This window comes from Ctenopharyngodon idella, chromosome 20 (genome assembly GCF_019924925.1).
Source record: "Ctenopharyngodon idella isolate HZGC_01 chromosome 20, HZGC01, whole genome shotgun sequence".
NCBI lineage: Eukaryota > Metazoa > Chordata > Actinopteri > Cypriniformes > Xenocyprididae > Ctenopharyngodon > Ctenopharyngodon idella.
Window position 1 is genome coordinate 32,812,554 of NC_067239.1, and position 17,780 is coordinate 32,830,333.

General features: G+C 40.0%; 1 protein-coding gene across 7 annotated transcripts in view; it reads left to right on the forward strand.

The window, feature by feature from the left end:
- pak5 (p21 protein (Cdc42/Rac)-activated kinase 5) overlaps positions 1-17,780 on the forward strand; it is a 43,752-nt gene that overhangs the window by 14,932 nt on the left and 11,040 nt on the right. For 3 of the 7 annotated variants that reach the window (XM_051874251.1, XM_051874250.1, XM_051874252.1), the window contains exons 2-4: positions 1,749-1,972; positions 4,901-4,945; positions 16,646-17,455. In XM_051874251.1, coding sequence (XP_051730211.1) covers positions 1,769-1,972; positions 4,901-4,945; positions 16,646-17,455 — 1,059 coding nt within the window. In that variant the 5' untranslated portion in view covers positions 1,749-1,768. Of the gene's footprint in view, positions 1-1,748; positions 1,973-4,900; positions 4,946-11,591; positions 11,896-16,645; positions 17,456-17,780 lie in introns of those variants that run through there. The other 4 variants (XM_051874255.1, XM_051874253.1, XM_051874254.1 and 1 more) reach the window with 4 other exon arrangements.

Here is a 17,780-nt window from a genome sequence, read left to right on the forward strand (position 1 = left end):
CCGGCCCACAATCCCTCCAATCCCTGCAGACTTTACAGCTGATGTGTGCCGCTTTCAGTGACGGATCTCACAGGTTTCTCCTAAAATAATAGTAGCAATAATAATATTGGTAATAATAATAATTATTATTATTTTTCTTATAATATTAGTCATTAGTCACCTTTAGTCACCTTTATTTATATAGCGCTTTTTACAATGTAGATTGTGTCAAAGCAGCTTTACATTGATAACTGGTACATTGTTTGGCTGCACAGCAGCTCTTAAAGAATAGTGTCAATGCAGGCAGATCAAAGCACTGTTGAATATCAAATGTCAAGTCAAGTGTCCCCAACTAAGCAAGCCAGAGGCGACAGCGGCAAGGAACCCAAACTCCATCAGGTGACATCAGGTGGCAGACAAGTGGCAAATTGGTGTTAAAATGGAGAAAAAAACCTTGGGAGAAACCAGGCTTAGTCGGGGTGCCAGTTCTCCTCTGGCCAACAGTGCTTTGTTACAATTCAGGTTGCTATCATAAGTCCAATAGGATCGCAACATTAAAAGTATTTATTTCAGTTCCATCCAATTGAGGATCGTATTCATCACGCCGGTATGGACGGTTGTTGAGGAACTGTGTCGTGGCTGTCGTGTCGATGAGGCCTTCACAGGGGATGATCTAGTGATGCTTTTAAAATGAATAAAAGCATTAAAATGGAAACCAGAAAAAGAAAACACGTTTAGTGATCATCTGATGAGAAATGATTGAGATCTCTGAGTTTTGATGGAATGTGAGCACAGAGCGAGACACTGCTGAGATCTTCTGAGATTGTGGAGCTCATTTGTTCTCTTCAGAAACTCATGAGATATGAAGGAGATGAGTGAGTTCTGCTGACGCTGAGAGCTGATGACTGACAGCGTGTGTGAGAGAACTGATGTTATTCTGAGCGGTGTGTGAAGAATGTGCTGCGTCAGCGTGTGTGTGTGTGTGTGAGTGAGTGAGACTGAGAGAGCGTGTGTGTGTGTGTGGGTGTGTGTGTGTCTGTGCGTGTGAGTGTGTGTGTGTGTCTGTGCTTGTGTGTGTGTGTGTGTGTGTCTGTGTGTGTGTGTGAGTGAGTGAGACTGAGAGAGCGAGTGTGTGTGTGTGTGTGTGTGTGTGTCTGTGCGTGTGAGTGTGTGTGTGTGTGTGTCTGCGTGTGTGTGTGTGTGTGTCTGTGCGTGTGAGTGTGTGTGTGTGTGTGTGTCTGTGCGTGTGAGTGTGTGTGTTTGTGAGAGAAATACACATGAACATAAAGCTGCTGAAACCTGAAGAACAAAATAATTAAAAGGATATTAGTCATAAAGAAAATGAAGCCTGTTTTTAGGACCATGTAAAATTATTTCATGTAATATGGAAGAATTGATCCACATCTTTATTGAAATAGTAGTGAAGTGTTTCTACATCTTGTCAGTATTTGTGAAAAGAATCACTGAGAATAATGAGACCGAAGCGTCCGAACGTCAGTCGAGTCACATTTATTTCTATAGTGTTTTAGGAAAATAGCAGAATCAATAATTCATACTTCATCAGATGTGAGACGCATTCAGATTCAGCTGTACAGGAGACAGTTCAGTTCAGATCATTAAGTCTTAATGTTGCAAAGTTAATCAATTATCAAATCAATTTATTTCAGTTTAATGTTGATTCAGTTCAGTTCAATAACTGTGCAGAGTTCATCAGTTATGAAATGAATTTGATTCAGTCTAAAAGTCTTCCTCTCTCTCTGCTGTTTCAGGTTTTTCCAGCTTTTCCAACATGTTTGGAAAGAAGAAGAAGAGGCTGGAGATTTCGGCCCCTTCCAACTTCGAGCACCGCGTCCACACGGGCTTCGACCCGCACGAGCAGAAGTTCACCGGCCTGCCGCAGCAATGGCAGAGTCTGCTGGCCGACACGGCCAACCGGCCCAAACCCATGGTGGACCCGTCCTACATCACACCCATACAGCTCGCCCCCATGAAGGTACCGCACGCATCACTTCCTGTTCCAGACTCGCACTTCCTGTTTCTCTCTCAACTGTCGGCAGCTCTTGTCCTTCCACACTGGTTTATTTTAGAGACGATTATTAGAGTAAATGAGCTCTGTATATTATAAAATATAAAAATAAATTAATTAATAAAAAAAATAAGATAACAATGAATAAATAAATAAATGCACATTAGATTTAAATAAATAAATATGTAATTAAATAAATATGTGATTAAAAAAAGTGATTTTATATATATATATATATATATATATATATATATATATATATAAATAAATAAAAATGTTAAGCAAATAAATAAAAATGTTTTAAATAATTAAATAAAATGTTATTAAGTAAATAAATTGTGACAAAAATAAGTAAATAAAATGTGATTAAAATAAATAAACATAAATAAAATTAATAAAAATTTTATTAAAAATAAATAAATAAACATTAGATTTAAATAAAAATGTTATTAAATAAATTATTTCTAATTTAAATAAATAAATAAAAATGTGATTTTATATATATATATATATATATATATATAATAAAAATGTTATTAAGCTAATAAATAAAAATGTTTTAAATAAATAAATAAAATAATATAACGTAAATAAATAAAAATGTGATTAAAATAAATAAACAAATAAATAAAAATGTGATTAAAATAAACATTAAATTCAAGTAAATATGTGATTTAAAATGAACAAAAAAGTGAATAAAATTTAAAAATGTATTAAAGATAAACATTAGATTCAAAATAAATAATTAAATAAAATGTGATTATAAATATATAAACAAATATTACATCTAACAGTACAGTAGAATGAGTAGACAAAATAATAATGTAACTTAATAGACACTCAATATTTTCCAAATAATATATTGGCATATTTATCATATTAATTTTTCACAGTATAAATCACGTAGGTAATCAAGAAACTATATAGATGCCTTGTAAATTTTCGCATGAGGATCATCATGTTTTTTGGCTCTAAACGAGCAGCAGGCGTTCGTCAGTCGCAGTTTCTCGACCAGCCGGAGCTCCAGAGCTGCTGATTCTCTGCTGAAAAGAGCTTCTGTCACAGGCTGCAAACCTCTCATTCCGCTGTGAATGGCTCTTTTCAGCGGGATCTTCCCAGTTTCCTCTCCAGAACTGTGCTTGAGATGTTTCATGTGTTTATGATGTATATATGTGTGTGTGTTTGAGGATAAAGTGCCAGTGTCGCCTCTCTCCTGTCCCGTTAGCTCAGTCTGTGCTGTATCTTCACCTCTCGTCTCCTGTTTGTGTCCGGTGTCACCGCAGCGTCTCACTAGCCAAACTACAGACTAGACGTCACGACTCGCTCTGATCCTCCAGCTGTTACATAAATGAAGCTGACTAGTGGGACGCTGCCTGACGTGAGCTCAACAAACTCCAGCACTTCAGTTTGAACTCGTCCACTCTTTAGTTACACAGATGAGTTCAATAGTTTAATATTTCGCACCGTGTCATGCTGATATACATGTAAGCCCAACATTTACATTTATGCATTTAGGAAAGGCTTTTAAAGGAAAGTTGCATTGCAAGGTGTATGTTTTATTAGTTCATGCATTCCCTGGGAATCGAACCCATGACATTGCCACTATTATCGCCATTATCTACTGTCTGAGCTACAGGAATCATGGCGCTGGCAACACTACAGTCACGGGTTCGAATCCCAGAACACACGTGCTGATAAAACATGTTAATACGATGATCTCAGCTTTTAGAGCGTCTCGTTTCTCAATGCTCCACATGCTTCTGAAACAGGGTAAATAAAGGATAATTCAGAAATGAACGGTCTGTCATCATTCACTCTGAACTGAAGGAGAGATTCTGAGAGGTCAGAGTTCATGACTGTCAAACTCTGAAAAGGACAAAATTAACCATAATGCAGCATAAAAGTATCATGGAGGTCGTTCATAGTTTGTGCTTATATGTTATTCTATACTTTCATGATGTGTTTGTGGTGTTTTTGTCCGGTTTAGAGTTCGACAGTCATGATCTCTGTGAACAGATTCTTCAGATTTTCTCTTTTGACTTAATTCAGTTCAGCATGTGCTTCTGGAGCGACACCGAGAGTGAATAATGAAGCTGAAAATACAAACCCCTATGAAATACACTTTACTTTTCCCCAAATTCCAGTTTTTCCATTTTCATTTTCTGGATTCAGTTTTTTTCTGGATTCCATTTTTTCCCCCGTTTTAATTTCTGTGTATTTTTTTCAAATTCTTCTAGATTACACTTTTTCACATTTAAATTTTTTTTTGTTTGTTTGTTTTCATTTTTCTGGATTCCATTTTTTTTATCTAGATTCCATTTTGTTTCCCATTTTAATTTTTCTGTATTCTGTTTTAATTGTTAAATTAATTTTTTGTAATCAGAAAGTGTTTATTTAAATGAAATCATCAAACGTATACAATATAAAAAAAATATTAAAAGTTTTAATAAAAAAGACTTCAAAAAAAAAAAACTAACATAACTCTGACTCCATTTTATTTTTTCCCAAATTCCATTTTATTTTTTTCCCAAATTCTGTTTTATTTTCCCCCAAATTCTAGTTTCTTCAGTTTTAGTTTTTCTGCATTCTGTTTTTCCATTTTAATTGTCCTGGATTCCATTTTAATTGTTAAATTAAATTTTTGTAATCAAAATACATGTCCAATTAATTTAAATCATGAAATGTATACAATTTAACAACAGTTTATTAAAAAGAAACCGTTCCATTGTAACAGTGATGTGACGCTGTAGTGGTGTGTGATCGGACTCGAGCCAGGGTAGTTAGCGCAGGAGTCGGGCGGCTGCAGCACTGGCACCTTCAGGAGATGTAGCTGTACTGTAGGAGATATCTCTGAAGAGGGATACACGGATATTAATTCTCTTGCTCTCTTCACAGATATCTCCCAAGAAAGTCCGGTTGGCTGAGTCGCCGTTGCGAAAAGTATGCCCTCTTTCCTTGCTTCTTAGTCCTCTCTCGTTTGTTTTCTCTCCTTCCCCCTGTTTTGGTCTTAATTTCCTTCTCTGCTTGGCCACATGCATTTTAGTCATGAGTGTATGATGTAGTTCTTACATCATTGTGTTTAGGGCCAAGATGCATGAGCCAACAGACCAAACTAATGATGAACTCTGACGCCGTTGAATCAGAAATGCATGTTTGGAGTTTGATTGCAGGATGGAAAGACGAGCGCGGAGCACGTGAGCTGATCCGATTCATAAACCTTTTATGAATGCTGCGTTATGTCATATGGCTTGATATGATGAACAGGATCATTAGATCTGAGATCAGTCATTTCATGAAATATTAGAGTCCATCTGTTGGCATGAATCATAACATCTTGTGCTGAAGTTTTTATTGTGCATGTGTCGATATAACAAACCATATGATGAAGATCTGAGCTCATTTATGGACGAATGCAATCAAATTATATTCTAATGTTCCTCAAATAGGCTTGATTATTTTAAGCAAAAATAAATGGAATATTCACCCAAATTATATATTTTTTAAATTCTATTATTGTCAGCCTATAAGGCGTCTAACTGAATTGAAAACCATTTCGAGTTACATTTAAGTGTTTTCATGCATTTGCCAATTTTGAGATTTTAGGCTATTTGGCTTTTTTAATAATGTGTTTTTGCAAGTTAATAATGTGGTTTTTGCAGATTAGTGCAAAGAAAACATCCAAAACTTATTTTATTGTACTTTATCTATTTGCACCTGTAGATTTCATTTGCACTGCATATCTTTCAAAGTTTTTATCTCCACTTCAGCAGCACTTACACACACCAGAATTTACAGTTTTATTCCTGTCTGTATTCTGAAGGTTTTTACTGAAGGGTTTGTTTATATATCATTCACCTCATATTTATTTAACATTTTATTCCTAAAAACATGGCGAATATGTATTTTTCTGTCTGTTTAGAGTATTTTCTGATTTATGGAGTGATAAAAAGAGAAATCCAAAATCCCTTCTGTAAAAACCTTTAAATCTAATATGTCAACAAAATTAAACAAGAATGTTGAACCTGGCTTTATTCAATGTTCAGATTTATCTGAAATGAATACAAATACAGTATGTGCATATGTAATTAGATAATGCATACTTTGCGTATTTAAACATAACATTTCAGAAAACTTGTAATACAAAAAAATGTGTGTAATTCTTAAAGAAATCAATTAACTAGGGAAGTATGGTGATGTGTATTAGTTCAATTTTTACCTTAATCACCTGTGCGTCTTGTGTTATGTTGTGTGTGTAGAAACACTCTCTACTTGCAGTCCAGAGCGGATTGTGTGTGTTTGTTTGCGCTCTGTGTTGATTTGCTGTGGTTTATCATCTCAGCCGTGTCAGGTCGACTGGTTTACCCATCAGGGTCACTGCGTGAGTCACTGGGGTTTAGTCCGCTGTATTTTTAGAAACACTTGTCTGTGACAGACGAATGATGCGTTTCCCTTATTGGCAGGCCATGTGTGCTGGTAACCGAGAGGACGAGGAGGGACCGTCGCATGGGCGTTCTGATGTGTTCCCACGATTTAAAAGACAGCCGTGTGTCCTGCAGCACCGCATGCGCTTCGATGAACAGACTCGAGCTTAATCAGTGTCATACAGTTAAAGTTGCGCATGTTTTGTGTGTATTTTGTTCTCTAATGGACTTTCCATGTTGTGAAGCTGCGCTGCTGTCAGACCGTGGCGTGTTAAAGAGGATGCAGTTGCTACATTGTTGAAATATCACATTGTATAATATTTCCATGCAGTTGAGTTACTAGCACGCTCAAATCCTGGAGCATCATTGAAGTTGAAGCTGGTTGCATCAAACTAATGGAAAAACTGTTAGACTCTCGGTTCGTGCCTCTCTTCAGGAATAGTAACGTTGCAGCACCACGCATTATGACTGCAGTTATTGCGTCGCAGTGTTGTATGAACTAGACGAGGCCTGAGACGATGGGCGGAAAACCTGATATCAGGCCTCTGCTGCTCAGCAAGCACAAAGTGAGCGTGCGGGACGGGCCGAGAGCGACGGACAGACAGACGAATGGCAGAGCAGCAGGTGCAGACGCTCTCGGCTGGAGCCGGACGGACGGAACGCCGCCAAAGCTTCCCAGCGGCTCCAGCTGGACCCGTAAACACACACAGGTGTGGCTTTCAGACGCGCTGAATCCTCAGAGCGCAGCACATCAATCACTGCATCCGTTCATTCATCTGCCAGCTAGACACAAATCCGTTATAAACACGTTGGGTAATTCCTGCTGAAGTCTTTTTCTTATCAATATGCTTGTGTTGTATTTTAAAGAGGAATTTCTATAAAAGTGAATATCAGAAATCTGCTCTGGTCAAGATCAGACAGTGAGTGATTATTTACACGATGAGAAGTAACTGAACTGTTCATATTGATTGTAAAGATAGTAATTTCTCAGTATCTGACCTGAGGACGTCATCTTTTGAAATGTTGATATTATCAAAAACTGGTTTGTGTCTTTTGTTCAAACTGGATGAATGTTTTAAGGCGTCTTTACACATCTGATCTGTGTCTGCTCAAAATTCTGTGTAAAGACATAATGCTGCATAAAAGCCAGACTAAAGTATGCCTGCTCTGACCCACCTCAACCCCTAGTGTAAAAGTATACTATTAAAACTGCTGTGTAAATACATTAATGCCATATCTGAGCAGCATTAAACAGTCTGTAAAGACGGCCAGTTGCCACTTGAGAAGCTCTTCTCTGCCTCCTTTACAGTGTTTATTTGGCATTAGAGACACAAACCAACCAACAGCACTAAACATAATATTACTTACTGATGTTTGTGCTGCTGTTTTCCCTTCAATAGATGGTCATTTTCTTTATTTGATGTTCACTGAGACGTTTAAACATGCTTTATGACTTTGTCCTCTTATAGTGACTGATAGTTGTGCATTATTGATAAATCTTACACTTGTCAACAATATTGAAGAATAAATCGAATTGAGTCAGTGTGAGTTTGTGTGTAAGTATATTAGTTGATGAAAGAAACATCTGTAGTTTTAGAAGAGAAATCGATCCTTTTAAAAGAAAACATTATTTGTGGTACAGTGTTAATGTAGGAAATCTTTACTCCTGTTTGTCATTGGATGTTTTAAAGGTGAAGATCTATCTTTATCTTCAGAAGCCTTGGGTCAGATCTTAGCATGTTTCACTGGATTATTTTTGGCTGTGTGTGTGTGTGTGTGTGTGTGTGTAAAGTGCTGATCCACAGTGACATGGGGAGAGACTGACGCCTTCTGGTGGTCACTGTGGGTACAGCAGCGTGTTCATCTTTAACACATGGTGCATACTAGAGTTTACCTGCCATCAGAGTACAGTGTGAATCTGTCCCTGTGGTCATGTTGTTGTAGACACACTTCAGAGCAGATGACTTCACAACGTCATTTCATGAAACTTGAATTTCATTTGTTTGTTTGATTATATGATCATGTGTTTGCAGTGATAAATGCAGTGATGCGGCGAATCACATGATTTCATGTTTACGTGCCTCCGGTCAAACGTTCATCGACTCATTCCACTCTTTCTTTATTTCTGTTTTCTTTCTGTTAGAATAATAGTCCAGTGAACGGAACATTCTGGCAAGGTTCTCTCAAAGTTATGAACAAACGTTCTTTCAGAAACGTTAACAGAACATTTGTCGAAAGTTATCTGGTCTTTAATAATGTTCTCAAAACGTTAGCACAAATTATTAAATATATATAGAATATAATTATTCATACATCATTCATGGAGTTTTTTCCTGAAATGTTTCAGTTGGACGTTCGTGTAATGTTTTTTAAATGTTACTACTTGTTTCAAGAGAACATTCAATAGTAACGTTACCATAATTGAAAAATGATGAAATGGAATGTTTCCTTAATGTTCACATTACCACATTTTTTTTGTACATTTAAAAAACTGGACATTTTGAATGTTCAGAGCACATTAAGAAATAATGTTAACTTAATGGGAACGTTAGCAAATCATTAGCAAAAATGGCACAAAATACATGAAATAATAACTATCAGATTACATGGATTCATTTCACACTCAAACACAAACACCAGTAAAACTCTGTTTGCACATGTTTACATACCCTTTTCAAAACTGTTAAACTTAAAATCTAACATAATACAAACTGAAGATGACAGTGATTTGCTACAGTTCTACAGTAATACTATATTGAAATATAATCTGAATCTTAAAAATGAAATACTACCAAATCAATTAGATGAAGCTGAAGTCTTTCAGTTTCATCTCCGTCTATACAAAAACATCAACTGTAATGAAAACATGGATCATGTGACATAAACTGCAGTGAATTCTGAACAGTAGAGAGTGGGATTCTTGTGTTATAAAGACACACTGTATAAACAATATATAATAGCTCATTGTGTAACGTGTGACTGTGTTACAGAAGAATGACTTGATTTGAGACTGTTTTGGGAGTTTTGGGATGTGAAATTCACTGCTGTGATGGTCAGGAGAACTGGGTGAGAAAGTGAGCCGAGTATTGAGAAATGTGTCCTAGATAGGGTGACCAAACATGGAACAGTCCTGAAATTGGGAGCTTTGTAGTGTGTACTGTGTGTACTGTGTGTAGTGTGTACTGTGTGTAGTGTTCAGTGTTGAGCAGCAGATGGCAGCAGAGGAGTTCTGATCATCATCTGCACTGAATGCAATATTTCTCTCATCCTTCAATTGAGAAAAAGTTTAGTTATTCTCAGTTATTCTCACAGCTGCAGTCAATCCAGAAATATTATATCCAAAAATAGATTTATCATCCTAAGAAATAAAGACTAAACACTCTTAAACTGACGTTTCTGTCTGTTCTCATTTTGGAAACTTTAAAAACCTTGTTCTATTTATGCTAAAAAAAACAACGTTTGATTGGCAGTGAGTTACAGTAAATGACTTGTATTTTCTTGTTGAGTATGAGATAATTTTTGCATTGTAAATCATAAGATAACTCCAGTATTTTACAGATTTTTACAGTAAAATGACATGTATTACTTTATTAAATCTCAGTAGACCTTAATAATTGGACAGCTTTATTGGATAAACACAGTAATTGATAAAGTTTAGTTTCCTAAAATAAAAAATATTTTTTTACAGTGTACATACAGACACTCACATAGAGCGATCTATAGTATATAACACATCTCAACTGCGTGATCATTGTAGAATGTATCTATAGTTTTATTCATTTGTATTTTTGTTTTATTTTAGTTATTTTAGTACATCAAGTTAAACTAAATGAAAATGAGAAGAGAAAACTAGCGGAAACTAGCGGTTTGGTTTTGTATATTTTATTTCAGTTAACATTCTTTTTATTTCAAGTAAGAATTTTTTTGTGTATTTGGTTTTAATTGTAGTTTTAGTTATCTGTAATAACCCTGTTACAAATAAACCTGACTTGACTTAAATATAGTTAATGTGCTCAAATGAACATGTTCCTACTGTAGTTTGTTTTGCAGTGTGCGCTTATGAAACACTGGATCAGGAAGTTGTGGCTTTGTGACGTCAATGCAGATATAATGCATGCGTGTGATTGGGCGCGTGGAGGCGGGTCGGAGTTTCTGTGTGGTCATTGGCCGACTGTCCCCTGCGCAGGAATCAGCAGTGTCATTAATTACGTCCATACACACACACACACACACACACACACACTTCATTAAGCTCAAGGTTAACTCTCAGCTTATCTGTGGATGAGCACTTTCACTCACGCCGCACCTTTACCTCGAGACGCTCGCGCCGCCGCCGGATCTGTTACAGCTTATCGCCACACGACAGAGCTGCTGAAATATGGCTGCTGTCATCACGCCGCTAATGCTAACAGAACAAACGCAGGCGTCTCATTCGCAGATTCCCAGCAGCCCGTTTGATTGTGAGTCTGACGGAGATACGACACATAATTAACCTCCATCACCTCCAGAAGCACACACACTCAACATCAAACTCTAGTGTGCTGTCTCTTTAATTAAAGATATAGATTTCTGTCCTTTTTAAAAAAGTATTTAATTGTTTGTTTTTGTATGTTGGTGTCGGTCATGATGTTTTTATTCACTTAGAGTGATTTCTCTCTGTCTGTAAGGCCCATAAAGGCTTTGTCAATTCAGCATTTAAGATTTGTATTCATGTTTATTTGTGTAGTGTTTTTCACAACATATTGTTTGAAAGCAGCTTCCCAGAAAATGCTTGTTTCAATGTTACAGTTTAGAAAGTTCATCAAGTCATCGATCTGTCGTCATCATGACTTTCTTTATTCTGTCAAATATCTCTGTTTTTAGTCCATATAATGACAGTCAGTGGCTCTGATGTTGTTTGGTTCCCAACATTCTTCAAAATATCTTCTTTTGTGTTTGTCAGAATAAAGAACGTCAGGTTTGAACAGCAGTAAATGATGACAAAACGATGATTTCTGGGTGAACTGTCCCTTTAAGACTGTTAAAAATGACACTTGCAATTTTGAATTATTGAAAGTTGATTTTCTTTGAATTTCAATTCATTTTTATTCTACCATTTACTCATCTTTTATGCTACCCTAATTAAAACACCCCAGTGTCACAGTGTAATTCAGTCTGTGTTTGCACCATTTCCCTGTCTGTGTTTGTCACTATGGTTACTGATTTGATTTGCCATCACGTTCAGCTGTGTCGTCGTTAATCACCTTGTTTGTCTGTGTATTTAAGTTCCTGTTTTTTCAGTTCTTATTTGTCCGGTTTTGTCAGTGTATGGTTGTGTTTGCCTTCCTGCCTTCGTTTTGATTTCTCTATGGATATTATTAAAGACTGTTTTGAACCTGATTCCTTCTCTTCATGAGTTTTACTGCAGCCAAGCATGACAGAAGACCAGACCAAGAAGTGATAAAACGTGGCAAAATTTTTGCCGTGAGAGTGAGTTCTTTTTTATTTCCCCCCCCCCCCGTCACTATGGACTCTCTCTCTCTCTCAGTTCACCTTGAGCAGGTACAAATTGCTCCCTCAATGTACACGTGGATGAATTCCTCTACCTGGCCTGTCAGTCAGACTGAAAATTGCCACAAAGGCTCCCTTGAGGGAGTTTCGCCGAATTTGTGGAGTGGTTGCTGGTCCCATGTGGATCGCCGCTCACTGGCAGACACGACGACGACGACACCAGTCCCACTCCCAACCGGTGCCCAGCCAGAAACCATCAGACAGCAAGGAGCAGCAGCATGAGCCCGCCGCAGACAGAAAGCCCGCCTCTACCACGATGCATGAACCAGTTCCTACAGGAACGACTGAGCAAGACATCGCCCCAGAGCCTGAGCCTCACGTGTCTGACCAGGTGTGCGAGCCGGCTGCATCATCCATCGCCAGAGTTCTTGAAGAGTTCGAGGGTGTAGAATGGAGCCCCGCCCACACTCCCGCCACTGAGAGTGAGTTTCTAGTCACCACCATGAACAGTTATTTTGATTTTGGAGAGGAGGATTCCCTAACCCTTTAATCCCACCTGATACTCTCTGCTCTGTTTTGGACTTGCTGGTCCTGCCCAGCCTCCCTCTCCCACCTCCTCTACAAATCTCAAACTGTGCATCTACCCAAGCCATCTCATTTTTTGCCAGTCCCTCTGTTCCTCCTCAGTCTCTTCTCCAACCCTCAGCCACTCCTGCTACCCAGTCCTCGCTGTCTCCCATCAGAACCTTAGTTCCTCCTCAACCTCCTCTCAGTGGCTCGGCAACACCTCAGACATGCTGTGAGCCAGCTCCTCCTGGGCATCCCTTGCCACTGCCTCCAGCCTTAGATCCCGTCGTTTTACCTCAGCCCGTCACCCTGACTCCTCCGCCTTCGCTCCTTCCTCCCTCAACTCCAACAGTGTCATTGGTCATTGCTGCAGCTCCGTTGGGGCCTCCTGGACCTTCAGCATCACTCCGCTCCTTCGGCTCTCTGTCTGCACCGAGGGCTCCACCTCCATCGGCTCCGTCTCCTCCGCTCCTCCCCATGGTGGCGTTGAGACCCTCACCACCATGGCTCCTCCCTCCAGCTACGCCGCCATAGGATGACATTTTGGCTATGGCCTGGATCACCATAAGCCATCCCTGCTCAAGACCATCCCTTGGATCACACCACCACCTGCACCACCCTGGATTTTCTTTTGTTCCATCCCTCTCCCAGATTCCCATCCTCCTTGAGCCTCCTCCTCCATTCAACCTACAGGTGCGAGGCCACGCTTTTCCTTGAGGGGGCGTGCTGTCACAGTGTCATTCAGTCTGGACTTTGTTTTGCGTTTGCACCATTTCCCTGTCTGTGTTTGTCACTATGGCTGCTGATTTGATTTGCCGTCAGCTGTGTCGTCGTTAATCACCTTGTTTTCCTGTGTATTTAAGTTTCTGTGTTTTCAGTTCTTATTTGTCCGGTCTCGTCGATGTATAGTTGTGTTTGCCTTCCTGCTTTCATTTGGATTTCTCTGTGGATATTGTTTGAGACAGTTTTGAATCTAATTCCTTCCTTTTGTGCGCTTTACTGCAGCCAAGCATGACATCTAGCAACCACAGAAAATGCCTTAGCAACCACATAAAATCCTCCTAGAAATGACCCAAAACACCCTAGCAACTGCATAGCAACACCCTAACAACCACATAAAATACCTTAGCAACCACATCGAAACCACCTAACAATGACCCAGAACACCCTAGCAAACAAGTCAAGTCACCTTTATTTATAAAGCGCTTTATACAATACAGATGGAGCCAAAGCTGGCCATAGGGTCTATGCTGAGGACTTGTCTGGTTCTTGTGGACCTTGCTGAGGATCTGTGCCTATAGCTGTCGTGTCAACGAGGTCTTCACAGGGGATTGTCTAGTAGACGTGGTCTCCGGTGACATTCAGGGCTGCGTTGTGGTCGTGTCTAACTACAGGTCCAACATCTGATCTGGATACGGACCAGATACGGCTGACAACGCTAACCTCGGGATAAACAGAGAGACTAATTTTAGCGTAGAAGCCATTCTTCTTACGATGTAACAAGTACATCAGGTGTTATAGGAAGTGTCCCCGGTTCCGGCTGACCTAGTTTATGCAGCCTAACAATCAACTGATTTGAATTATTGAGATGTGATAATGTGTTATGCGTATGCCTGGTTAAAGAGATGTTTAGTCTAGATTTAAACTGACAGAGTGTGTCTGGTTTTATTAACTGGCCAGAATTTCGAGATCACAATAGACCTGTAGGACTATAATGCGTGAAGAGCTCGCTCAAGTACTGGGGAGCTAAACCATTTAGTACTTTGTAAGTAATTAGCAAGATATTAAAATGTATGCAATGTTTAATAGGAAGCCAATGCAGTGTTGACAGAACCGGGCTAATATGGTCATACTTCCTGGTTCTAGTAAGAACTCTAGCTGCTGGACCAGCTGGAGTTTGTTTATTAAGCTTGCAGGGCAACCACCCAGTAGAGCGTTACAATAATCTAGCCTTGAGGTCATGAACGCATGAACTAACTGTTCTGCATTTGTTATTGAGAGCATATGTCATAGTTTAGACAGGGTGAAAAGCAAAGGTCCTAGTACTGAGCCTTGCGGTACTCCATACTGAACTTGTGATCGATATGACACCTCTTCATACACCCAGAACAACATCTGTCTATCTGCATGGTAAAACTAATTCAAACTTTCTGGCCAGGCGTTCTCAAGACAACATAAAGTTTGTCTTGACTGACTTTATTTTAATCTAGTTAGCACATTACTGTACAGTTGGTATCATATTTAGGGCATTTGTGTCTTATTCCAATGAGCCTCTGATGGCTCTGAGTCTAAGCGGAGCTTTATTTGACTAACCAACATTAGTCTGAGTGAGTGTTAGCGGGTGTATTGAAGTGACGGCAGCAGATCAGAGGTGTGAAGGCCTGTGATCACATTCTCTTCAGATGGACTCTGCTCAGTGAATGAGCTCAGAGACACGCGCATTAAAGAGATGGATGACACTCAGTGTAATGCTCCTGTGAGGAGGAGACTGGCCTGTCCGGGAGATTTATTTCCTCTTTCTGTGCTGAAGGAGTGTGACGTTTATTAGCTCCTCTGTTTCTCTTAACCTGACCACCTGTTCCAGCACTTCAGATCTGTTAAGTCAAAAACTTCATGTCTATAGGAATTATAGATCTGAAAGTGTTTCTGTTCATGCACATTTACTGTGTTTATATTGTTTTACCTTTTATCTGATTCGATTTTTAATTTGAAGTGAGAATGTGAAAATTGATCTGTGGATTCTTGTGCTTCTCTAATTTACATGCACATTAAACATTGAGAATGTGTTTATATTGAGCTTCAGAGTAAAGGTTTAATGTGGGCCAATCTGAAAATGATGTGCATGTAAATGTGGTCAGACAGCTTGATCTCATTCTGGTCTCAGCTTGACTCATGTCGGTGTTTAATAGATTGCATCTTTCAGTTCACATGGACCAACACTGATATACATTAGTTTATCTCAATGCTACAATCAACCAAAAGACCAATTAGAACCAAAAGGGTTTTTACAGCATTAAGCTGGAGGAACACTAAGGTTGGATGATGATTGAGTCTTGCTCCTGGTGGATCTTACAGGGGTTTCACAGCATGAATGTGACCATGATTCCACCTGCCTGAGGAGTTTGATTCTATCTGAATGAGCTCATCAAGGTGTTTTGATTGATGACAGGCATCTGGAACAAGACTCTACAGCATGCTTAAGATCCCTTGTTCTAGATCAGTCCAGACCTCTGTGCTACTCTTCCTTGAGGTCATGTGACGTTACTTAAAGAGCTGCAGCAGCAAACTAAATGAGGTCGTTTTTCTACTGCAGATGCAGGTCAAGATCACAGTGGCCACTCTTTACTGGAGCGTCACACAACACATACTGTACGGTCATGTCTAGAAATATGCTCTGACTCAAATTACAGTCCTCTTTTAAGATTTAATCTTTTAACAATCATCAATTTACCACAATTTGTACTTGTGCATACAGTAGCAGTTACTAAAAAATACCGAAAATAAATATGAATGTAACTTTTGTCATTATTAGTAAATGACTACATTTGTTAGTTTCACAAGATATTGAATTGACTGTACAAACCTCTCTGTCCTGATGTTACGGTGTTGTGAAGGGTTGTCACCATGTTTCTATGTTCAGAGTATTTTTAGTATGTTACTTTGCAGTTTCTAAGGTGTTTTCTTGCTGTCTGGTGTGAAAGTGTGTGATCTTCATCTGCACTGTGCATCTGTGGGATTGGTTTCACCTGTGTTAGGTCAGACTGTACTGTACAGAAAATATGAAAAGAGTCATCTAATGTCTGTTTTTTGTAATCTGCTCATGTCATTGTAATGAGGTTTTGGATGACTATCAAGAGGGGAAGTTGGGAAAAACCTTCCGTTGGGCCTTTCAGCTTATGCCACTCATATATTTTGGGTCTGTTTCAGAGTTTTATTCTGCAGTGAGTCACGACACAGCTGTGTAACGCGCTTAAGCGGCAGTGGGATGAGATGAGCAACGCTGTGATTCATTCAGGCTCGGCTCGTGAGAGCGCTGCTGCCAAACCTGTTCTGATCGCACTCCCACTGCTGTTTGACTCTGTCAAAATATAGCACAATGTGGTGAAATGCTCTGGCCTGGACCTTCAAGTCTCTCACTGACTCTCCTGCCTTCTCTTTGCAGACCATTGTCCGTGGTAGCCGGCCGCCCAAGGACGCCTCCATCAACGGCCTGCTGGAGGAGTTTGACAGCATCTCCGTGACCCGCTCCAACTCTTTGAGGAAAGAGAGTCCGCCCGGAGCCCATCAGGCCAGTGGCAGCAAACCAGCGTCTGCGTCCACGTCCAACACCGGCGGGCCGGAGGAGAACGGCTTCGGACACTATTATGGCCGCTACTCGTGCGACCTGGACAGCAGCAAGGACTTCTCACTGGATCCGTTCCGTGTCCATGACGGGGAGTGGCCGGTCGGACGGCACTACCGCTTCTCCCTTAAACAGAACGGCCATCCAATCCGGAGTCCCTTCTATCCCGACGCCATGCCGCAGAAGTCTTCGGACTACGCCAAGATGCCTCCGGACTACCACGCCTACCTGGAGAGCAAGATGCGGCTGTCCACCGACGAGATGGCCATGGGCAGCCGGAGGGACTACTACCGGGCTTCTCTGGGGGGATCCAGTCAGGATTACAGGGAACAGCCGCTGGGAACGCCGTCTCGGGTCTCCATCCACAGTGAGCAGATGACCTACCCCGATGGAGACTGGGGATACGGAGCGGGACTGAGGGAGGACTACGACAAGAGGCCCAAGTCCTCATACATCAGTCAGACGAGTCCTCAGCCGGCCATCCGGCAGCGCTCCAGGTCAGGATCTGGCCTGCAGGAGCCCAGCGTGCCGTACGGCATCAGCGCATTTAAAGCGGCGCCGCAGGGGTCGTACAGCTCATACACGTACCCCAGACTGTCAGAAAACACGTCTTCGCTCGTCATAAGCAAGGTAAAGATAAACTCAGCGTCCTGATAAGCAGCTTCTAAAGATGAGGTGTTCACATTTTTCTCTCAGGGGCATCATGTCAAAATACACAGACGCATTATTGATGCGACAAGTTTGTGTGGTTCTCGATGCGAAAGAAATCTAAACTTACATTTTTCTGTAGCGTTTTATGCTTTACCGATTGTTTCAAAGCAGCTTCACAGTGATAAACAGAAAAAAAATAACAGAATCAAAAGCCACATTTCCATTACAGATTTGCACAAAACTTTTGCGATATTTTCTAAATATCGATAAAAAACTACTACGGAATGACGCCGTTTCCATTAAC